At 48.8% G+C, this 23,570-nt stretch overlaps 2 protein-coding genes across 9 annotated transcripts in view; one reads left to right on the top strand and one right to left on the bottom strand.

The window, feature by feature from the left end:
* Positions 1-1,123: 1,123 nt before the first annotated feature.
* TMEM53 (transmembrane protein 53) lies at positions 1,124-6,462 on the top strand. Of its 5 annotated transcripts, none has more exons than XM_053985597.1 (3): positions 1,124-1,227; positions 1,711-1,820; positions 3,608-6,462. In XM_053985597.1, exons 1-3 carry the CDS (start codon positions 1,170-1,172, stop codon positions 4,268-4,270), a joined length of 831 nt encoding a protein of 276 aa, XP_053841572.1. In that variant the 5' UTR covers positions 1,124-1,169; the 3' UTR covers positions 4,271-6,462. The 5 variants fall into 5 exon arrangements, with proteins under 5 accessions (XP_053841572.1, XP_053841571.1, XP_053841574.1 ...); XM_053985596.1 differs by having other exon boundaries at positions 1,708-1,820; XM_053985599.1 differs by having other exon boundaries at positions 1,124-1,235.
* Positions 6,463-10,320: 3,858 nt separating this feature from the next.
* The window catches only part of RNF220 (ring finger protein 220), a 214,325-nt gene continuing 201,075 nt past the window's right edge, over positions 10,321-23,570 (bottom strand). For all 4 annotated transcript variants that reach the window (XM_053985583.1, XM_053985584.1, XM_053985585.1 and 1 more), the window contains 3 exons: positions 22,217-22,325; positions 21,026-21,100; positions 10,321-13,346 (listed from right to left, as the gene is read on the bottom strand). In XM_053985583.1, coding sequence (XP_053841558.1) covers positions 13,275-13,346; positions 21,026-21,100; positions 22,217-22,325 — 256 coding nt within the window. In that variant the 3' untranslated portion in view covers positions 10,321-13,274. The remainder of the gene's footprint in view (positions 13,347-21,025; positions 21,101-22,216; positions 22,326-23,570) is intronic.

The raw sequence follows: 23,570 nt of genomic DNA, 5'->3' as shown, positions 1-23,570 counted from the left end.
ATATACATTAATGTTTTTATGATGACCATTTTACATATGGGAACATATAGACACAGGGAAGTGAATAAGTTGTCAGTGCTAGCATCAACATGTAACTCCTGGTTGTTGGCTTCAGACTCTGCTGTCAAGAGTGCTCTGCTGCCACCCAGTCCACTGGACCTAATAACCAAAACAAGGCTGGGTCAGGGCAGGGCTTTATTCCTGCCAAGAGAAAAATGAGTGATTTAGGAACTGTCTCTGGCAATTCAGCAGTTCTTTACATCCAGAGCACTGCTTAATCATCAGATTGAGATCAAAAGGCAGAGTGGTGCTGCTTCAGCCTCAGACCGAGTGTGAGGTGCCAGGGAATGATAGCCTTGGACTCATGGAAGGACAGCGTGGCAGTGATTTGTTACCTTTGCATCTTACAACATCAAGGTTGTGCCCAGCCTCAGGCAGAACTTAGGGCTTGTTTTCCTGGCAGGTTTCCCCCTTTCCTGGCACACCTCAAGTCCTCCCATGCACAGTGCACCTTCCTCAGTGTAGCGCAACATCCCCAGCCCCTCACCCCACAGAGCCGCCGGCCCCTCTGACCCGCATGTCCCGGCCCCGCGGCTAAGGCGGCCACAGCCCGAACCCACCCCCGCACTGCCTCATCCCAGCCAGGCCCTGCACTGCCGCCTGCATCCATGCCAGCCCCTGCCCCGTCTGATCCGCTGCAACCTCAGCATTCCCTGCCCCAGACCAGCATCCCACAGCTCCTCCGGACCCAGACACCCAGATCAGGGCCAACAACCCCTCTCACCCCTCACGCCCGCCGTATCCCCCGGTCCCTGACTGCAATCCCCGCTCCAGGCCCTACAGTTCCCCTCATCCCGGCCCTGCGGCCCCGCCCGCCTCAGCCCCGCACTCCCGCGCCCCTGCCCCGAGGGGGCGGTTACCCCGCAGAATGACCGACACGCGGCTGAACCAATCGCTGCCAGACCTCCTGCCCCTGCCCAATGGGTGGCCAGCGGGCGGGGCGCTGGGCCGGTGCTAAGGGCGCGTTGCTAAGGAAGTGGGAGGCGGGCAGGGGGCGGGGCGGATGCTGAGGCGGGGTGGGCGCTTTCCCTTCCCATTGGCTGAGGGGAGGGAGGTGGGCGGAGCTTCCGGGGGGGGCGGAAGCGGCGGCCGGTGCGCGGAGCGCGGCCATGGGCACCCGCGGGCCGCAGGGAGCCGTGGTGGAGCTGGAGCCGGGACAGGCCCGCGGTGCGGAGGCGAGCGGGACCGGGGGCGCCGGTGACAGCAGGGACTGGGGGGCCTCTGCGGGCGGAGAAGGGGCGAGCGCGCTGGGGTATGGGAGGAGGAGCCGTGGGGCATTGGTGCTGTAGCAGGTGCCTGGCAGTCCCTGGAGGACAGGGCAGGACGCTTCCCTTTTCCCCCTGGAAGTGGCAGCAGCTGCTGCTCTCTCGCCGCGGGGCGGGAGGAGCGGTCTCGCCCCCCGTAGGGATCAGTTCGGTGCTGGCTTTGCGTCACTGGAGAGCGGTGGGAGCTGCAGGGGCCGAAGCTGTGCTGTGCTGTACACCCACTAGTGAGACTGGCGTGAGGCAATACTCGGCACTGACCGAGAAGTCAAGCTTATACTTGCTTCGCTATTGCCTTTAAACTTTAGTAACCAGACAAGCTGCTGTAAGTTGTGACTCGGGCAGACTGGAGGGCAGTTGCTGTAACACTCGTGATTTGTTCCAGAAGGCAGAACGGACAGAGGGCCTGCCGAGGGCCGGCCTGTGGTGATCCTCCTAGGCTGGGCCGGCTGCCAGGACAAACACCTGGCCAAATACAGTGCAATCTACAGCCAGAAGGTGAGTGACCTGTCTGTATTTTCATGACACTGTCATACAGTGAAACGGCCTTCTTTTTGCACATTGGTAAAGTCTCTCTGAAGCCTCTCTTGGTCTCAGTCATGGGGAGTGAGTGAGAGTTCTCCTGTCACTGAAAGCTCCTTGTCTCTCACAGCCCAAGCAGCGTTATCTAACAGCTGCTGATGTCACCTTTGTGTGTGCAGCTAAGACAGAAATACTTCCTGGGAGAAACTTTCAGCTGCTGTGTGACTCACTGAAGTATCTTAAGGCTTTTAAAGTTGTGGGAATTTTCAGGAATGACGTGAACTGTGTTAGTTTTCCAAACAGGTAAACATGCAGGGAAAGATTCTGTGTTTACTGCTTGCTGTTAGGTCACAGCACAGATGTGGCGAGGCTGGGGTGGGAACTGACGAACACATTGGCATCTGTCATGCCTTTGGCTCTTCCTTCCTGTGAAAATGATTAATCTAAATGTTGTAAGCCAAATTAATTTTATCCTGTCTGTGAAACAGGCATCCTGTGATAGTCATAGCTGCTCACTAGGAATTCCTTGTGTTTGAACTAGAGAGGTCTGTCCTCCTGCCAGTTCCCTAAGTTATGATATTTTCCTTTCTAGTACTGTATTTTACTGGAATGACCCCAGCTTGTGGCATGGGACCCAGTGAAACATTATTTTTTTTTTCTTGGTCAGCATACAGGGAATCTTGGATTTATCCAAATCTGTTCCAACTATAGGTGGTAAAGTTTGTACATTAACAAGTCTATTGTTAATGTGTAATCCAGTGCAGGAGTCATTAATTGGCTTGATGTAGTGAAGAATTAGTTGTTAAGTGGCTTTAAGATGCTGCTGAGCAGATGAGGAGCACGTTACAGGGCAGCGTGACAACTTCTTGGAAAATACTTTTCTCTCAGAAAGATCATAGAAATGGGAAAGGAGAGGATGGGTTTTCTTAGCTCACTAAGAGGAAGTGGCTGTAACCATGGCAAGATGGAAGAGAAGGCTTTGATTTGAGAACTTGGTATCCTCTTCTAACTCGTTCACTGTTTCGGGAGCTCTGGGGGGGTTGTTTTGGTGACTTTGCTTTGTGCTTGTCAGTGTGTAATGTCAGTGAGCTCAGGCGATAGAAAAGGTCTAAAGCATTTATAAATGTAATTCCATCTGCTCTATTTTGAAAATCCTCCAAGATCCTGTTTCCAAATCTATACCTAAATGTAAGGACTTAAGCGTGAAGGCAGTTGCTCAGGAGTTCTGAGTCCTTGAGCCAGAGCTCTTTCTTTGCACAGCTGGAGTGTTTCAGGAAGGTCTACAAAAATCATGTCAGTGTTTGTTGGTGGTGAGTCTTAGAGACAGCTAAAAAAAAGTGCAACCAAGGAGAGGAAGAGTTCCTCTTTCTTCTTAGATTTGCTTCAGTGTGATGAGCTGGATGTGTACCAGAGCAGGCTCGTCTTACCAAAATGGCTGATGCTGAAGGTCTGTGAATCAGGGAGATGGTTTTCTTCTCCTGGGTTGTGCCAGTTAGCACAAGATTTGACAGGATCTCAAACACGACCAAAGCCAGGCTTCTGCCGCTGCAGAGGCTTTTTCATAATACTGTGTGCTATGATGATTAAAGTAATCTATATTAATGTCAGTGCCTTGCTGCTAAAGTAAAGACTTTCTTCTGGTCCTGTGGTTTCTGTTGGAAACCTGTCCCAAATTTTCATGTTCTTTGTACTGCTGCTTGCCTACTCTCTGTAATTTGCAGCACAGCTTAAATGTGTGTGGGGTCTCTTTCTGTTGTTCTTAGGGGTGCACGGTCATCCGTTACACAGCTCCATGGAGGATGATATTCTTCTCTGAGACCTTTGGCATCAGATCCCTGCAGACCCCAGCCAGGCGACTCCTGGAGCTACTCTTTGACTACAGTGTTGAAAACAGACCGGTTCTTTTCCACGTTTTCAGCAATGGTGGTGTCATGCTGTACCGTTACATCATCGAGGCGCTCCACGCCCACAAGCCGTTTCAGAACCTCAGAGTAGCTGGCACCATTTTCGATAGTGCCCCTGGCAGAAGAAACTTGCGAGGAGGCCTTCGTGCCCTGGCAACTGTCCTGGTCTCCGTGAACGTGCTGCTCAAGTATTTCCTGCTGTTCACTTTTGCCAGCACGGCCGTGGTGCTGCGGATCCTGCTGTACCCCCTGACCCGCTTCATCCACGAGAGCCATTACGACGCCCTGCTGAAAGCGCCCTCGCGCTGGCCCGAGCTCTACCTCTATTCTCAGGCCGATCTCATCATCAAGGCCAGCGAGGTTCAGCTCATGGCCAGTGCCCGGCAGCAGCTCGGTGTTCCTGTGAAAGCTGTGGACTTCTCGGATTCGGCTCACGTCAGCCACATGCGGCTGTACCCCACCTACTACCGCAGCCTCTGCACGACTTTCCTGTCTGACTGTGTCGGGGCCTCCCCTCCTTAGTGCTGTAATGACCTTCAGTGTTTGCCTCTGCTTGCTCTGCTCCTATGGGAAATGTCACCCCCTTTGCTTTTGTGTCTTTGAAGCGAGGAAAGTAGAGGCTTCTTGTTTGGTTTGGTTTTTTTTTTCCCTGCCGTCTACGAGTCTGAAAGCCTCCACCCTGGCCTTTGGACCAGCCACGTTAGAGCAGAAAGTAGATATGGATTAATTTAAAGTCTTGAAGGTGAAATCCTGTCATGGTTCATGTTGATGTGCTCTGCCAAGGTGTCACAGACCAGAATCTCACACTGAGTATTATTTGTTTCTTCCTGTCTCTTCTTCTTGTCTGCTTTCCATGTTGTCTCCTTGTCCCTGATGTCCAATGTGCATGTTCTGTTGCTTGTATTAATTTTATAATACAGCTCTTCCATGTCTTTGCTGTTTTGTTGTTTTTTTCCTCTCTGACATTTCTTTTATCTTGCAATGAGCAAACAGAGCCAAGTCTGCAGGACTCTTTGCTTTTCTCAGTGCATCCCAGCTCTTCTTGTACTCTCCTTACTGGAGATGAGGCCCTGAAACCAAGTTTAAGACCAGAAAAAGGTGTGTGTAGGGCAGTATGACCAGACTGTCATCTGGTTCCATTAAATAGCTGAGATAAAACAGTCAAAGCTCTCTGATCCTTGGTGGGAGCTCAAATGTTTGTTATAACTTCTGTGTTCTTCAACCCAGAGGTTTAAGCTAACATTTTTGAATGTGTCTAGTGTTTTGTTTCTCTTCCTTCCAGTCTTTTGTGTGTTCTACTGAGTAGTTTTGCTTTCTTGGAGAGCTACTTATTTGTTAATTGTATGTCTTGAAGCAGCCTATATTTTGCATCTGGATATTCAGGGAAATTTTTTGATTACAGCTGTGCCAGATCCCAGAAACAGAAAGGTGGAATTGCAGAGGAAAACGGAACTGTCTCTTGGAGCTATGCTTTATACTGGGTATTTCTTAAATCACCTCCAGCCTACAAATGACCATGAAATATGATGTTTCTGTTCATCATGTTCTCTTCAGATGATCAGTCTTTCCAGTCCATGCAATGTGTACAAGAAATTAATTCCTTCAGCCTAGTGAAAAATAGCTCATTGCACTGTACTTCATGTTTGGGTTTAGGTTTTATTGTTTATTTGGGGGAGAAGTGGGGATAAAGACAGAAGAGAGCCTGCTGATATGTTTATGCTATGCCACAGTATAGCAAGGTGATTAATAACATGGTGAACAGGTTTAGCCAACTTTAAATTGCCAGGAAGAAGCTCTGGAGGGCTGTGACATGGGCCTGCTTGAACAAGGAACTGCCCTAGAGAGTTAGGCACTTAAAAAGCAGGAGGAGTTTTGCAAAAGGTTCTGCCAGTGGGTGGCTGTGCTGATCTTGCCCACCCTTGGGGTGCTGTCATCCACAATTACAAAATTCCTGCTATTCTGGATTGAAATGCAGAGGGGGAAGTCCTTGGGAAGCACTAAAATAAATTGGAAGTTTAACACAAGAACTGTAACACCTCACAGAAGTGAAAGCACAGGGTGGCAGTGGTGACCATACAGCTGGTTTGTAGCAGACTATTGTGACAATGCTCATTTACAGCAGAATAACCCCCTGATGGGCATGGTTTTAGAGGGAAGGTTGGGCTGTATATGGGGTGAGAATTGAAAACGGCCTGATGACCTGGTTTGTCTTTTATTTTTTAAAAGTGAAAACTGTCTCCAGGCACAGGAGCTTGTTGCTTGGACCCAGTCTTATGTAGGTGTGATCCCAGTTCCAGCTCGCACTGTGACAATGGGGTGTGAGGGCTACTCTGTGGTAAAAGCCTTCAGCCTTCCCCTTTTCATGGAGAAATTCTTGTTTCTAGGGTTTGGACCTGTAAAATCCAGGCATGGTCCCCTATCTCCAGAAAGCCCATCAGAGATTTCTCAGCTTTTTAAAGCAGGCCCCTGGTTTGTGTTGTCAGTGCTGTAACTCCTGAGCTGTGATGTATTCATCTGCCTTTTCAGACATCTGGGCTGGGGCTTCTCAGCATCCAGCCTGTTTGTGGCACTGTGAACACTCTTGGAGAACAGAGGTGATAAAGGTTATTTAACCAGCCCTTGCCCTCATGCTGGTTTCTACAGGTTCAGTATTTACAGATCAGTTAAACACTCCATAATATACGCCTCTGAATTAATACAGTTGTTCCTGGGAATCTGCTGTTCCTGTTTATTGCTGTGGGTGTTGAACTCCTATTTAAGGACTTGGTCTGTTACAGAACATGGCTGGCAGGAGCTGGAGCTAAACCCTCTGCCCTTGCCTGACAGGTGAGGCAGGTGAGGCTTCCTCTGGGAAAAACCTCACATGTCAGCTGCACCTTCCTTCCTCACTTTCACCTCCCCACCACGGTGTTGCCACTTCCCCACCTCCCAGGGCAGCAGGCAGGGAGCGGGAGCTCCTGCTGGAGCTTTGCAGTCAGAGGTGTCCTGAGCCTTGCAGACAATGTGCTCTCAGGCGTTTCCACTGCTGCAAAAGTGACTTGAAATTCGGAGGTGATCTGTGTACACAGCTGTCTGAGAGCCGAATGATCTTGGGCAAGCCAGTGATTTACAGCACCAGTCTTCTGAGTGAGTTTTGGTTTCTGAGTCCCGGCAAGTTTTAATTCTGATTGTGAGCACTGTGTGATATGCTGGCCTCTGCTTTCCTGTACTGTGTGTGCCTCCACCTTCCTGCCCTCCGTATTCCTGTGGCTTATTTGAAACAGAAGGTTAATAACTTGGAGCCCGAAGGCACATGGCTGAGAACTGATCCAAGCACTACTGGATTTACAAAAACCCAGCCTCAGACCCTTAATCCTTGCTAAACTGTCACGGTTTGGCGCAGCCGGTGTTCCTAAAGAGCTTCAGCCTGAACACTGAAAGCCCAAAGGTTGTGATATCTTGGCAAATCCAAGTAAATCTCTGAGATGAGCTATGGGGAGGAGGGGCACTGCAGATCTGTTCATTGGGAGGAAAAAATGCAGCATCCTTGGACTTGCCTCGAGGGTAGGGAGTGGGATGTGGCCCAGAGCTTGTTTTCCTGCAGTCCAGCCCTCCTGTGCAGATTGTGAAATAGTGTGGGTGGAACACCAGCAGTGGCTGGAGAGGAGGATGCTCACAGCTGGCTACCACAGTTGTGGTAAAGCAAAATTAACTTTCCCTCAGTAACAAAGTCTATTTGAGTGTTTCCTGTGAGGGAACTGACTCCTGGCCTGCTCCCCTGTGCCACCTTCTCTCCCCGGGCAATGGTGATGTTACAGGGTGGTTTTGAAAAACAAAAAAAGCCATTTAGTGGTCAGGGTGGCCCGTGTGGCTGGGCTGGAGGGTGCTCAGCTGCTCCTGATAGGGCTGGGAGGGTGTCTGTGCAGCCAGAGCTCCCTGTGGCACTGGGGGAGGCTATGGTGGGGAACTGGGCAAGCCAGAGGCAGGATCCAGCCAGCCAGGGTTCAGGTTTTGGAACTGGGGGAACATCTCACAGAGTGAGTAATTCAGATTAGGCTCCTGGGTGGAGACTGACCTGTGCCCACACCTCATAAAGGTGTTTTAAAGGTGTGTGGGCTGAGGTCCCATTTTCATGCATGTTGGGATGCTGCAGGCATATGCGTGGAGCTCTGCCATTGATGGAAAAGTGGGAATGGACGGGATGGAACCAAGCAATCCAACCCCGTGCTGCATCCCAAAAAGTGAAGGAGGGAGGCTGGTCTGCATTGCCCGTGGAGGAGCTGGCAGAGGGCGGCTGTGCAGACCCCGCGGGAGCCCCGTGCCGGGCGGGAACAGCTCCACGAGATGGCAGCAGGACCCCTCTTTACCGCACGGAGAGATTTCTAGTCTAGGAGACAGCTGAGCACATCCTGGCGAAGACCCCAGCAGCACAGCTCAGCCCAGTGCTTCTGAGTGCCTGAGAGCATCTCCTGCAGAAGGTCTCCCCTTGGAGCAAGGAAAAAGACCAGCAAGAACTAACTCCGATGACAAGAACTAGAGATTGTGAGTTAATACAGAACAGCATCTCTCCCTAGGGCTGCCTGCCTCTGGAATTTGTACTAGATCCCATTCCTCAGCTTTAACTGATTGTTAAAAGCAAAAGTCTAGCAGCAGGAATAGCTTTCCTGCCCTCACCTCAGCAGACCAGGTCACAGCACTTCCCTCTCCACCATCCAGGGAAGGCTATCTGTTTTTTAAATCAATCTGTGTAATACTGTGATTGAGTAGTCCGTGGCCCAGCTTCTGGAGCTCCACATATCAGGACTCTGGAGCTCCCTTGGTTTCCCTGTAGTCCCCAAGCCCTAGGAAAGGAGCTGAGCTTAGTGCTGCTCTTCTGAAAAGGCTGGCAGGACCTCCCAGCACACAGGGCTGGGGATTGAGGATGCAATTAGGAAACAGGACAGCACAAATGGGGGCCCACAGCCACCAGCTGATCTGTCTCCTAATGCCCCCTTGTCCAGCACACCTGCAGAGCTCCTTCACCCAGCCCGGGGCATGAGCATCCCTCCATCCTCTTCCCTTTGAATTTGAACCCCCCCCCCCCATTTCTACATCCTCATATGCCTGCAAGTGCACCCCAGCACCATCAGACAGGCTGTGTGGGCACGGCTGGGATGAGTAGAGGTGGGCATGGCATCCTTTGCTCACTCTCCAAATCCCATGGGGGCTGGGGCAGGGAGAACTTGGGCAGCCCTGCCCCCGAGGAGTGATGGATGAGCTGACAATAGGGTATTGATAAGGAATTAACCTTGAGCCCTTCTTGCTTCAGTGTCAATAGAGCAGGAGCCAAGTACACACGTTTGATTGGAAATCTGTGTTTGGCCTCTGCTGCCTCTGAGCCCATGGAAGGAGAGAGATGAGAGGGGGGATGTGAGCTGCCCTGCTGCCTCATCCCCAGCTTGGATCCCCCCAAGTGGATCCCCCCAAGTGGATCCCGTTTACCCAGCCCCCTGCTGCTGGAGTTGACTGTGGGCACCCAGCTCTAGCGGCTGCAGCAGCCCTTATGCCCCCAACCTGGCATGTGGAGGGCTGGGTACCAGGGCCCCCCTTGTTCCCTAAAGGGCCTGTGCCCATCTTGCACTGGCCTACACTCCGAGCAGTTTGTTTAATTAAGTGTTTTGCCTAATGGGATTGCCTCATTTCCATAACAAACTGGCGGGCTGTCATTAGGTGGGCTCCCTCATTCATTACTGTTAATTAGATATGGATCCCCCAGAAGGCGGCGCGGGGTGATGAACGAGGCCCCTGACACACGCTATTACACATTAGCATTTTCTCAATATATCCGATACATCATGGTCCTCCGCTTCCTAAAGATATTTTAAATAAAATATTAGCAGCCTGCTGTGGGGTAGGTGGAGAGGGAGGGAGGGCTTCTGCCCTTCGCCCTGGCCTCAGGCCACCTTTGGGCTGGAAGTGGATGGGAGAGGGGCTGCGAAAGCGGCCAAATCCCACGCTTTCCCTATCCTTGCCACAGCAGATGGAAAGAGGTCCCTGACATCCTTGCTGCCTCCTTCCACCAGCCTGGGGACCCCCAGCATCCCATCCCTGGGGGACACAGCCATGGGGAGGGGTTTGAAACCAGCCCATTGACTCCTCTGCAAAATGTTTGTAAACCAAAAGCGTCGGCGCCAGCCGCGTGCCGGGGGGAACCCGACCTCTGCCCCCCCGCCCCAGCAGCCTCCCAGTCCCTGTGTCGGGGTAACCCTACACTGCACTGGAGGCCCCTAATGCAGGATGTATAGATCTGTTGGGGCTGGGTGTCTCCTGCCGCCACCTAACGCAGCCGATGAGACTTCATTATGGGGGTGTCCCCTGAGGGGTGCCCTTTGCCCTGCCCTCCTGGCTCTATGGGGGGACCAGTTGGGGGAACCCATCCGTGGTGGGGTTTGGCGCATGTCCCAGCATCCCTGTGCATCTGTCCCTGCATCCCAAACAGGACCAGGACCATGTCCTCTGGGACATTACTCACATCCAGGGGCTGTGGCGTGTGGGGGGTGTCTCTGCTGCCTCTCGCCTGCAAAGGGAAACACAGAGAAGCAGAAAGCTCTCGAGAAGATTTATACTTGTTTAATTAATGTCAAATGTAGTTTACAAACGGGAGTGACAAGTACCTCTTTGTATAGTATACACTGACACACAATCATTGACACACCGGAATATCGCTTTGTGCAACTGGGATTCTTTGGGCAAAGATAGGTAACTCTGATATTTCACTTTTTTTTTTTTTTTTTAATCATTAAAACTCATTACAGAAGAGGGGAAGTGGCGGATGCCTGTTACAAACTGGGATGCCTCTCTCCCCAGCCTTCCCCCTGCAGCTTCCCCCTTGAAAACAGGGGATGGCTTTAAAATTTAAACAAAAAAAAAAAACAACAAAAAAACCAAAACAAAACAAAACAAAAAAAAACAAAACCAAAAATAAACCCCAAAGCAAAGAACCAATGAGTAGTTACATATGGTTTTACACATACGTACATAAAGCACACGGCTGGTCCACAACACCTGCCAGAAAGGCCCTGGGAGGGAGCTAGGCTATTTCCAAGGAAGGCCTGGGAAGGGGCCTCCTACCCTCTTGCCCTTCCTGGCTGTCTCTCACACCCACCTGGCTGCGCCCTCTCCATCTCTGAGCCCTTAGCACCAGCACACTCCCAGCTGAGCCATGTGCCCTGCAAGTTTTTCTCCCTTTACAAATCCAGCCTGGGCTGTGCATGCCTGCCCTTCTCCTGCCTTGTGCTGCTGGCTGCAGGGTTATCCTGCAGTGACAGCCCCTGCCCGCAGTCTCCCTGTGAAGGCAGGACCCTCTGGGGTGCCCCAGCTTCCTCTGGCTCCTGGGAGCTCTGCTGGCACAGAGCAAAGGAGGCAGCAGCTATCTGGTTTCAGAGGCCACACACAGATATGAGCTTGGACACAAGGGAAACTCCCAATTAGGAATTGTCACCTTTTGATGAGATTTTAATGAAATAACAGCTCCTTCAATTTCATTTGGGTTTTTTTTGGGTGCAGAGGGATCCTTCTGAAATCAGTCAGGAGATGCCAAGACTGTTCTCTGCAAAAGAGCTCAGGGTAGAGAAGCAGTAGTGGGACTGTCCCACTCCCCACACATCCTGCTTACATAGCCCTTCCCTCTCTGGAAACACCCCAGCAGCACTGGGGTCTCAACTTCCATTCCCTCATCCAGTGTTGTTTCCACTGTCTTAAAATGCCCCAGCTGTGTTGTGCTGCCAGGTGGGATCTGCTTGGAAAGGAGTGGATGAGCTTTCACATCTCCCTGTCTTCTGGCTATGGGGAGCTGGCACCCCACAAGTGCCCAGGAAGCTGTGGCAGGGATACACAGTGTGGGGCTGCGAGAAGTCCCAAGGGAAATGGGTCAGTATCTGTTTCTTGGATCCTGACAATAAAATAAAGAACAAAAAACCAGGCCAGATGGCAGCTTTGGTTAAGGCTGAGGATACGGGAGACAGGGACAAGCATGAGGGACTGCGTGGAAGAAGCTGGGGCTGTGGGGGACCTCTGGGTCCAGCTGAGTGTCTCTGCTGGACCCTGGGAGTAGCAGTGGGGACAAAACAAGGCTGGCTTGGCTCTCTGTCCTAGTGCCAAAACCTCTTAGGAAAAACGCAGGCAGCAGGAGAGTGGGAGCTGGGGGAAGCGAGAGCAGGGCAGGGGTGGCTCTGCAGGGCTTGCATGGCTCTGCCAGGCAGCCCCACAAGGGAACTGGCTGAGTGTCTCTGGGCAAAGCCACCAGCAGGACCATCCTGTCCCCTGCCATCCCCAGTGTCCTGCCTCAGCACCATCCTGAGCAGCCCAGGCATCCTCAGCCAGGAAATGCTGCCCAGAGGAGGAAAGCAAAGCCAGGCAGGGCAGGGAAAGGGGCTGTGGTCTGGAGGAGCACAGTTATTAGCTGGACCCTCGAGCCAGGGGAGAGGGCAGTGCTCTGAGAGACTCCCTCTTTCCAGCTCCTCACCATTTGCTCCTTCCCCAGATGGGAAAGATAAAGGGGACTGAGCTAGATTGCCCCTGTCCTGCCTGGCCCCCCGGTGAGGAGTTAAAAGCTGTGTCTTTCCGGGGATAACGATTCTATTATAAATAGCCCCATTAGCTACAACTAATGACAAAAATCCACCTCCTCTACTCCCCATAAGTTCTGTAAGTTATGGGCAATGCTACAGCCATTACTAAAAGCTGTTAACTTCATATCTGAATGAGGAAATATACACCACAGAACATTAAACCATTTATATTATATATATGTATATATATACTTTTTTTAAACTAATGACTTTAATGCCAAAACTTTGCTGAACCAAGAAAAATATGGGTTTAATGTTCTCTGCTCATTTTTTTCTTCTTTAAAAAAAATACAACCCAAAGAAAAGAAAGGGAAACTTATTAGTATGTAATGTTTGAGTCTATCCCATTTATACACAACATTGTAAACATATATAATCTATATTACATGTGCTTCATTTCTGCCTGGGTGTGTTTTTTTTTTTTTTTTCTTTAAACCTTTTAGTCATCACTAGAACACCACAAAAAACCGAAACAGAACCAAACAAAAAAAAATCAAACCAAAACAAATAAAAACAAAACAAAAACTGATCAAGGAACACAAGTTACAGGTTATTTAACATCTTTCTGTGAAGGGTCCCTTCCCCAGTTTCCTGGGGGAAGAGTGGTCAACAGCACAGTCCAAAGGAGGGCTCACAAGCCATCCACAATGCAAAGCCAGCTCCAGGGAATGGGTGATGGGGAACACTGGTTTTAAAAAAGGGGGCTTCACAACAAAGGATTTGGTTTTGCCCGCTGCAGATGCTGAAGGAGGTCTCAAACTGCGGGACCTGGCAGCTGAGGCTCCCACTGCTCCTGTATCCTCGAGTCCATGTCTGGAGTCTATGGTTTGTTTTTTCTTTAAGTTTTAAAACGTCTTTTTTTTGTTGTGGTCGTTCTTCTCCCCCTGGGTGTGATGAGCTGAGCCGAGTAGCTGGGTCCTGCCCTCCTGCTGGGTCCTTCATAAGTAGATGCGCCGAAGGTCTCCAGGAGACGTGATGGTGTTACACTGAGGACAGAGCTTCTTGGCACCCTGCAACCAGCAGATGAGATGCACAGTGTGAGAGTGTGAAGGACATCCCTGCCCTTGGCCTGGGACTGCAGGAGCAGTAAGGCCCTCCAGGCAGGGCCATGGCCTCCAACAGTGAGCACAAGATGTGTGAATGGGGAGTCCCAATGCCTTCCTTGCCTGTCCTGCATGCCCCTTGTCCTTCTCCAGTGCCTGGCATGAGGCAGCTGGACAAGCAGGAGCTCTGCAGAAGCCTGAAAACCCAGAGCCAAGCTGCATCACCCAACTCAGCAACATTGTCACCACTGTTTTCCAGGGAGATTTGCTCCATTTTGTTTCCCTTGCTCACCTGCAGCCCTCAATGAACGAGTTCAGATCACTGAACAGGCAGAAAATCAACCCAGCTGGAACAAGTGAAGTTTTCAGCAGAGATGACTGAGCTGGTTCATGGGGGGCTTGGACCATCCCTTCCAGGGCAGCAGAATGGGGTACTGCCTCGTCCATCCAGAAAAAAGCCTAAGAGCTACTGGCATGAAGGAACCCTCCGTCCTGTCCTCCCCAGCTCACACAGATACTGCAGAGATGAGTCTCTTCTGCCAAGGTAAGCTGGAAACAGCAAACTGATGTGAGCTGGGGTGGGGTAATGGGTGGCCGACAGGAACACTACATGAAATAAAACAAGGGCTGATGTGCCATCTATCACTGAGCCTGACAGCAAGAGGGTGTTAATAAGCTTCAGAATCGGGGTCAACCTAAGCCGGTCATCATTAGATTGGCAGATGTGAAAGACAATTGATGGGAAAAATGACAGAAAAATGGCTCTGCTGTGAGGCAGCCTCTCAACTACAGCACCAGCAGCATGGGAAATTGGGATGGCCCTCCCTGCTCCCACTGCACATTATTCCTTGCAGTCATGGAATTGGCACACCTGCCATTCCCTGAGCTTTGCACTTCTGGACATTCCCATTTGACAGCCCTTGCTGCCAGCAGCTCAGCTGTTGACAGAACACATGTGGGGACCACAGGCACCTGCACCTGATCTAAACCAGTCACACACAAAGTCCTGTTGAGCTAGAGTTGAATGAAGTGTATGTAAAAGACATCCAAAACACTGTGGGTATCACCTCAGGGTGAGTGACACTCTGGGGTCAGTGACAGGCTGGCAGTCTGAAGAAGAACAGATCACTGGTGGTCTGGATGGCACGCCTAACGCTGGTGTCTGTGGGCACATCCTTCCAGTTATCTGGGACAACTAAGGTGTCTGTTTAGATTTTCAGCCTTCCAGGGCAGGGACCATCCCCCTGTGCCTGTGCAATGCATCATGCAGCCCTATGCACTGGTCTTCACAGAGTGCACTTGGCATGCTGGATTCTGGGAGGAGCAAGTGCAACCTGTAACTCAAAGGAAAGGCTTAGAACACTGATGAAATGGAAACTTGAGTGCACTTGGACTTTAGCAGAGCCTGTTTATTTAACATGCCTCTTTGCTTATGCTCAGTGCCTCAGCTCTGGATCTCCAGAATGAGAAATGGGAAGCTCTACTCTGCACGTCCCAGTAACAACTTGCTGCAGTGGCGAAAACATGAGAGAAAAATCTGAACATCTGACCCTTCTGCCACTGTGGTGACATAGCAGCACTCCCGAGGGGCTCACTAATCTGGAGGCAAATGCCACGAAATATCCTGTTTCAATTGAGTCTCTGCTCAGTTTCATGTATTTCCCTTTTCCTTGGAGGCACCTGTTGCATCTAGTTGCCCTCTTGGCATCAACTTTGTAGCTGGAGGGGGTCTCAAAGGAAGTGGCAGGGAGGTGCTGAGGAATTAATTCACAGCAAGTTGTCTGAGGGACAGCAGCTGTCAGCTGCCTGTTCAAGCTTTCCTGTGTGCCCTGAAAAGCAGAAGTTAGTGTGCATGGGGACTTAAAGAATTCCAGATGTGACTAGTGCCCAGATCTGTGTCCATGCTCTCCTTCCTAAGACAGGCTTTACTGGTAAGAGTCAGCAAGGCATCGAACCAAAGGCTGCAGGTGCTCACTCTATGGACCAGCCCTCTGCACTCAGCCCACAGGGAGGGCAGAACAAGCCCCATGTAATCAAGTGCATCTTTGCTGCTCTCTTCCATAGCAAAGCAAGGTCAGGTATGCAGTTCCCTCACACTACAGGGAAAGGGAAGATGGCTGGATTTATCTTGCCAGACTTTGAGATCTCTGTCCCAGAGATCTGTTTTCTGCACCACATGCTGTTGGCTTTAGGGGGATTCACTCTCCCACTTAAGGCTGAGAGCTGCACATGCATAGCCAGGGACAAGTTTTCAACCACGTCACAAAGCAGAACCCAACTACATGGAGCTTGACCTATTTTCTGCAAAAGCTACATGATCACAGATTGATTTAGGGCAGTGGTGGATACTGCTTCACCTGCATGTGGGAGGCACGGCTCATCCTTGAGCTCTGAAGTGTGGGTATGTTGAAGGGAACAATGGCATCCTGGAAAACTTAAGCAGCCTGGCCTGAATGTGGTGCAGGCTGCCTGTGGAACGCTGGGCCCAGCGCTCCGGGTCTCTCTAATACTTTGGACACTTGGGGATGCATTTTTCTTTTATATTATATGAAACTGTCCTCCTCTGAACACATAAGCATGTGTGGTAAATTCAGAATTAAGTCCTGATTTTTTACTTTTTAGATTGAAGTTGCTCAGAACCTTGGTCCTTACATCTGACTTTTCAGTGTGGGTGTACAACATTTATCTGCACCGGTGATTAAGCTCTCCTCTCTTGTGGAGAGGCACATAAGCTTGTACACACACACATGCTGGCACAGGCACAATGAAAAAGCATTTGCTCCCCCACTGCTCACCTGCCAGCTGGGGTTACTAAACTTTTCCCTTGAAATAAAAATGCTGTGGAATAATAAGTCCCACCTGTCAGCCATTTCTTTTTCTTTTTTTTTTCCAGGTCCTTCTGCTCCTTTCATCATAGCTACATGGAAAAGCCTTGATGTGTTATAGCTGCGTGTGCTGGAGTAAAGGCCACCTCAGCTTTTCCATTATAAACCCCAGTTTTGAGGGGTTTATAAAACTCTGCTGCAAGAAGTTTGCTCCAGGGCTGTTACAAAGCAAAGAAATGGGGCTGGAACCAGGATGGAGTTTATTTTTTCTCCTCCTTTCTTAATTAAAATTTGGCAAGTGATTGATCCACAATACAGGCTAATCACTTGAGGTAGTAGTTTGAAAAATGCATTAACGAGAGCTGAGATGTTGAAAAGTCATTAGGGCTTACATGTTGCCAGGAAGGATTGGAGTAGTTTGTCTTAAAGTTGACTCTTAAAAAAAATTGTATGATGTCTGCTATAAATTGGCTAAAGCTAGGAAATTCACAAGGAAGGATTTAGGCACTTCCTGCTGTCCCATGGGTCTAAAAATGGGCAATTTCCAAGCAGAATATGCTACCAGGCACAGAGAATAAAGAGACAAAGAAACAGAGTGGGCAAAGAAAGTAAAATCGAAGCAGAGAGATGACAGGAGGGACCCAAACCAAGAGCTAGCTTCTTGCCAGGAAAGGAACTGAATGCCAAGATCCAATTCTCAACCAAGGTGTCAGCCTTGCCTCCACACAAGTGTGGAGCTTCTTTTCTGCAGATGCTAATTCCCAGAGAAACAGTTGTCCTCCACTGCCATTGTGGGGTACCCTCCAGCTGTCAGGTAATGGGGTTAAACCACCAGGAGAACAACTTCTTTCACCAAGGCTCCTCAAAGGGTGGAGCTCAACCCCACAGGCTGCTGGAGGCCAGAACTGAAGAATGTTAATTAATAACCACAGAAATGAGAACATCGTGAAGGCTCAAGCGCAGCATCCACACAGCTGCTGACTCAGGAGGTCCCTATATGTTGCTGAAGCACTGAGGAATCACCCAGAAGGGCTGCTCTGTATCTGTGCTGTTTTGTACAAAACCACTCTGGCCCACATGGAATATATGGTATTAGAGCATAGAAAGAGTGGGGAGGGTAAGAATGTAGTAATTACCAGAGATATAAATGTGTCAACCGCAGAGCACACGTATATATCGATGGATCCCCTGGAAGCGTTTTGTGATGAAGAAGGCTTTTTAAAAGTGATTTTTTCCTGCTCTTGTAGTTGTCATTTTCAAATAAGCCCAAGACAGGCAGGCACAAGCCTGAAGTCAGCAAGTACATGTGGGAAATGCTGGATCTGGCTTGTACAGGTGATGGGGGAAACTCAGTAAACTGCATTTGCTCAAATAAACCTGTGCTCTTTCAGCCCTTGCACCGACCAACAGCTCCATCACTGGCAAACAACAGCCTGACTTAGCTTCCGGCTCCATTTACTTTGTAAAGAAGAATACCAGGGATTGGGAAATCACACAACTACAGCTCAGAGAGACATCAAGAACTTGCCGACCCATTCCCTGGGCAAGACCACCTCAACCTGAATTACTGCTGACGGACACACATCAACCCTGTTCTCACAAACTTCCAAGGATGGAGGCTCCAAACCTCCCGAGCACTCCAAACCACTACAGCAGATGGCCAATCTCTTCTGCTAGAGAACTCTCCTCAGGAGAAGGAAAATACAAATCTCACCCACTATTAGCTGTAGGGTCTCTCTCAGTTAATGGGGAAGGATGGAGACTGGGCAGACTCTTACAGAGGGAGATTCATCCCCTACCACCCTGTGACTCGGGCAGTCCAACAACCAGCTGAGGTTGGACACCCACCATGAGGACTGTCTCCATTCAGGGAAAGGATCTCCACCTGCTGCTGCCCAGGCTAGGTCTTGCTCCTGCAACACCATTTCCTCTCCTATCTTTGAAGAACCTGCATATGTTTTCCGGGTTTCCAAAAGGGAGCACAGGTAAATCATTCCATGATTTTGGTTCTCTTAAGGCACCTCTAGGATCCCTTTCTGTAAACCCCAGCCTTTGCTTCAAAGATGGAATCTCCTCTGGTCCATATTTCAACCCCAGAACTTGCAACCTGTTGACACGCTAAGCTCCAGTATAATTATATCTAAGCTAGAGAGAGTCGAGCAATCATTTGTAGAGTTAGTGATTAAAAGTCTCTTCCTTGCCCTTACCAACAGAACAGTTATAATTTGGAACTGAACATCAAGAGTCAAAAGTCCAAAAATTTTATTTTCATGAAGTCTAAGCATTTTAAGATCCACTCCTCATCAGTGCCATAAACTATCAAGTCAAATGCTCAGATCATTGTACTGTTGTATCCTGGAAAATGTTTAAACCTTAGGTCCATAGACACATGTGAGCATCAAATTTCACCTTGTCTTCAATACCCTGCAGAGGTTTAGAAGTGCTCCCAGGCACTCTGAGCCTTCAGTTCCAGGGCCTTGCTCAGTACATGATCCTTGCTCTCTCAGGCACACTCACACTCTAAGTTAATATTAGATCTTGGCTGGGCATGTAGGCACAGACACAGAGGAGAAAGGGGACTTCTCACCAGCATGGATGGCAGATCTCCAGATTGTTCAAAAGGGGCCGGAAGCCTGACACAACCCGCCTGCTCCAACTCCTATTAACTCCAACAAATTGTTTATTGCACAACAGAAGAAAAATGCTGCCCCTCTCCCCCAGCCAAGTCTTTCCATGTGTGCTGCACGCGCAGGCTCCCTCCTCCCAACCCACTGGGGAGCCAGCTTTATACCCAGGGAAAGGTAACAGCAGCGATTATTACACACACTATCCCACAGCTCCTCGCTTGTTAAAAAAAACAAGAGTCTCTTTTGTGCCCGAAATAAAAGGAGATACCTTAATTAGAACAATGCAGGTTGGTAAGCATTAAACACTGAGCCCAGCTGCTGTATGCCATTAAATTCATAAAAAGGGAGGGGGGAAGGAGGGCAGTCTTAACGAGATTACACACATTGACTTTGATCAAGACACAAAAGCACCAAGGCGTTCCAGGGTTTTTATTGCTGTCTTCAGGCTACATTTTAATGGTTACATTAGAAACATGCGAACACAGGCTGGGAGATTTTTTTGAGATGGGAAAGGGAGTGCAAGCATGCCTTGTGAAAAGGCCTGGTTTAATAAATTGGGGGCTGCAGGGAGAGGCTAGGACTGGGCAACACATGAGTAGTCACTTATTAATTGCTTCCCCTATGCAAGTGCCAAGTCCTAACATAATGTCTTGCTGGACTACTCCCATCCCGCCTGCCTGGTCAGCAGAAGAGCCATGTGCAGATCACACACAGCCAGCTTCATCACCATCTTTCTCACAGAGCTCTGGGGGGAGATGGCTTCCCCTCTGCAAGGGAAATGTTAATCCCTCAGCACCTGGAGTGACTTTTCCTGTTCCCATGAGAGGCTGTGACTGCTGAACATGACAAAAAGGGACCTGACTGAAGTTGAACCAAGTTGCTGCTGAGCCTAAGAACAGCCTGAAATTGGTGCCACAAGTTTAGAACGTGACTTGAGGCTGGTGGGAAGAGGAGAGGACAAAGACTTCAGAGTAAAGAAAATGAAGAGGAAATTAGTGTTTTATCCTGTGCATGTAGCACCACTGAATGACAAGATTACTCCTCACTCAGCAAAGGTGGCAGAGCACATATTCATCCAGACACCTCACAGCAACATACCCACATATGTGACTTTTATAAGATGCTGCTAAAATGTTTACAAAAGCTTGTATAACGTAAATAGTGACGGGGTGTAGCTGAAGAGCTATAAAATACAGCCCAAGGGATAGCCAAGTTATTGAGTTGCTATTAGTACTCAAGCCCACAGGCACTTCACCATCCTGGTAACTTTTCTTGGACAAGACTTTTAAAAGGCAGGATTTAAAGGAGCATGATCAGCTTAATCGTAATTCCAAGCACACAATGTGTTTTATAAAGTAGAGTAATGCCTTCCAGGAACAAGTTTTAGGAGTGGCATTCCCTTACGTTTTTTGCAACCCAACACTGTATCATCTTGCTAACAGGAGAACTAGAAAGCACAATTGACTGTTTTCCACTCCACAGCCTGAACAAAATGAAAGCCTGAAAATCAGCTGCAGAGGGGACGTTAAATGCTGATTATAAAGCCCACAGTTTTAACACAGGAAAAGAAAACACTTTATTTAATAACACCTTAAATTTTTACATGCTGTCCTTTAACAAATGTATAAATTACGACTCTACTGGGCCACCTATTCAATGCTCAAGGTGGTTCCCAATCTTGTAGACAGAATGGCACATGCTTGAAAACCACACAGTGCTATTCCAAATAACCCAAAAAATATAGATTCACATTATAAAAGCTCCCTTCCATATCCTCTCTTCTGAAGATGATTCCCTTTGCTTCAGGGGAATATTATGTTTCTCAGAAGCTAACCATTCCATGAAATCTCAGTGGATTTGGCCTCCATTCTCACAGCTTTACCTCTCTGCATGGATGCCCCACAGGAAATTACTGAAAGGCAAGGTAGTCCCTAGCACAGAGCTCTTCCCACAGCAGCAGAGGAAAAAGCAAGGGGAAGGACAGAACTTGGATAACAACAACTCAAACAAAACTCTCTCATATCAAAGCTAGAGTGGGGTGTTAAACAGCCAGGCTTGGGAAATCTGCAAGCACAGCATTCAGATTATTTAAAATAAAGCAAAAAGCACCCTCCCCTGTGGCAATCTAGAATACAGTATCTGAGAAGAGTGGAAAAAGGCTGTAAGTCAACAAGAAAGCAGACAAGAGCCTCACCAGAGTCCGCAGCCAGCATTCTTCACAGTGCACATGCCAGCACTGAATAGAAGTCAGGGGCATTGTGTAAGAGTCCTGAGGAAAAGAAGCAAACATATTATTTTCATAGCAGTGATCTAGTGAGTCTTCATTCCCAACCCCATCACAATGCTTTTCTTTGTGGGTAACACCGTCTTGTATTTTGTTAAAAAAGTTGGTTAAAAGAACCAACTCGTGTAATATATAAGTTGTATTTTTGTAATGTTTGTATAGAAGTGGCAGAAAGTCTCCTTCAATCCCTTTTCGTGGCTTCCCAGAACTCCTGTTGGAAGCCCATAATCCACTCAAGTGATGACCTAGCTCAGCACAGTTATCACAAAAGCATCTGAAGTTGCTCTGGCCACCTGCCATTATTCTCATCAGAAAGGTCACCAGATCACATGAAAACAAGTGACAGGGTAAGATCAAGCCTTATCACAACTCAGCTCTGCAGGAACAGCATAACTACATCCCAAGAATGCTGCTGCTATTTCAGCAGACATGCCTTCTCAAGTATCTATCTTCTATCATTGCTAACAAACCTCTGGAAATCAGCAGCTAGCTGCTGTCCTTCCTATGGGATGAGTCCTTCCAAGGACTGTACTCACACCTCCAAGCTAGCTGGCTGGGAGAGAGAAGCCTGTGCATCAAGCTGAAGTTGCAGAGGGAGCTCTCCACCAAGCAGAATGTTCTGTCCTCAGCAGAACACAAACCCAATAGGAGATACAGAGCCCTGCAGGCTTGGACCATCAGAGGGAGCTGCTGCCCTTCCTGAGGAAGGCCACAGCATCACCAGAGAGCACGCAGGACACTGGCAACTTTTAAATGCTCAGGCAACAGCCCTGTTCCCAAATCTGATCACAGATTCTGCTCTCTCCTATGTACCTAAATTTGCACATCCAGGAAAAGGATTCTGGTATTTGGGAGTTTTCAAAAGGAAGGCAGAAAGTCTTCTGAAGCTGGGCCTTTCTTGATCCTGATATAGAGCAACAGCTACAAATACCAGTGAAACAAGAATTCATACAGAAATTTGAGTTGTTAAGACCTTAATTTGGAAGGCTAATTGGTGATGAGTTCCCCCAGTCCACCTGAAAAAGGAGAAAAGCTTCTCCTCTCCTCGGCAAAGATACCAGGACATTTCTGATTCATTAGCACGAGTGGAGTGCTACTCACCATGCAAATGAGACATTTATAGCGGTCCCCACGGGAAAGCTGCCTTTCTAACTCACGGACACGAGCCTTTAACGCTTCAAATGTTGTCACTGCGGAGTCTTCTGTAATTCTGCAAAAGGTGATGAAGAGTGAACTCCACTGAGCACACAAGACTGTTAAAAGTTTGGGGGGAAAAGGATCCCACAACAGGTACTGCCCAGGAAATGGCACTGTATTTCAAACTAATACATCCAGCTTGGGTTAAAAAAGAACTCCCGAAAAGCCTAGCATGAATTCTTTAAAGTGTCTTTCTAAACACTTCCAAACACATCACAAAAGAACACAACCAGTGCTAGGGTTGCCAGCTTCATACAGAGCAAGACACAGACATTTAAAGAATAGATATTTTTGTTGGGGTTTTTTGTTTGTTTTCTGCCTTTTTTCTTGTCTCCCTTAAGAGACTACTTAAGACCACATGCTTGAGACAAAGTTCTGTATATTGCTTTAAAGCCACTCATATAACTTTTTGTGGGCAATAGGAGCTGTTCTTCCCCTTAGAGAATGAAGGCCTTTGCTGGCCATCAGCCTCGTGAAATGCAAAATCAGCTCATTACACAGGATCAACACAATGGCTTATATTAACGAAAGCCCCAGCTTTTTTATTCTAATACTGAAAGAACGGAGAAACCAAAAGCACTGGACACGGTGCCAACAGGGTGGCTATAAAGGCAGCTTTACAATCTCAGCTTTCCCATTTCCTAGGGTCATTTTTGATGGGCAGCATTATCTCTTTTGTCACAGAGGCACAGTGCTGAGGCCAGGCAAGTGTATTTTCACGGTTCTGCAAGGCTGGTGAAAAGAGCAACTTGCCAACCTAAAAGCAAGGGCAGACAGCAAATGAAATGTAGGGAGCATTACAGACAAGGATGTGTCACTCCAGCATGCTGCAAAATCCGATTTCTACACAGTGCAGGCATAGGGAGGGGCCCTCAAGTATTCCCCAGAAAAGATTTAGAGAATTGACATAAAGGCTCTCACTTTCTTGAATAAAAACAAAACCAACAATTTTCACGTGTGTCAGTGCATTTCTGGCATCTCCAAGCAGACTCCAGCTCAGAAGAATCTGAAGAGCATCTCGAGACCAGAAGCTGCATCATCAATCACAAGATAACCCACAGCGGCACCTATGTCTTCGACCTTCTTAGAGGATGATTCATCAACAGGTGGCTAAAGCACAGTCTCGTGGAATTACTACAACCAGTAAAGTGAGCTGCAATCTCAGCACTCTTGCTGCAGGCAGGCACTCACTCCTTTGTTCATTAGTTATTTGTTGTTAGCATGCAGGGAGGGACTTGGGGTATCTCCCACAAGCTGA

This window comes from Vidua macroura, chromosome 9, assembly GCF_024509145.1.
Source record: "Vidua macroura isolate BioBank_ID:100142 chromosome 9, ASM2450914v1, whole genome shotgun sequence".
Lineage (NCBI taxonomy): Eukaryota > Metazoa > Chordata > Aves > Passeriformes > Viduidae > Vidua > Vidua macroura.
Note: the sequence above shows the minus strand (reverse complement) of the source record. Positions and strands in the feature narration are given on the sequence as shown.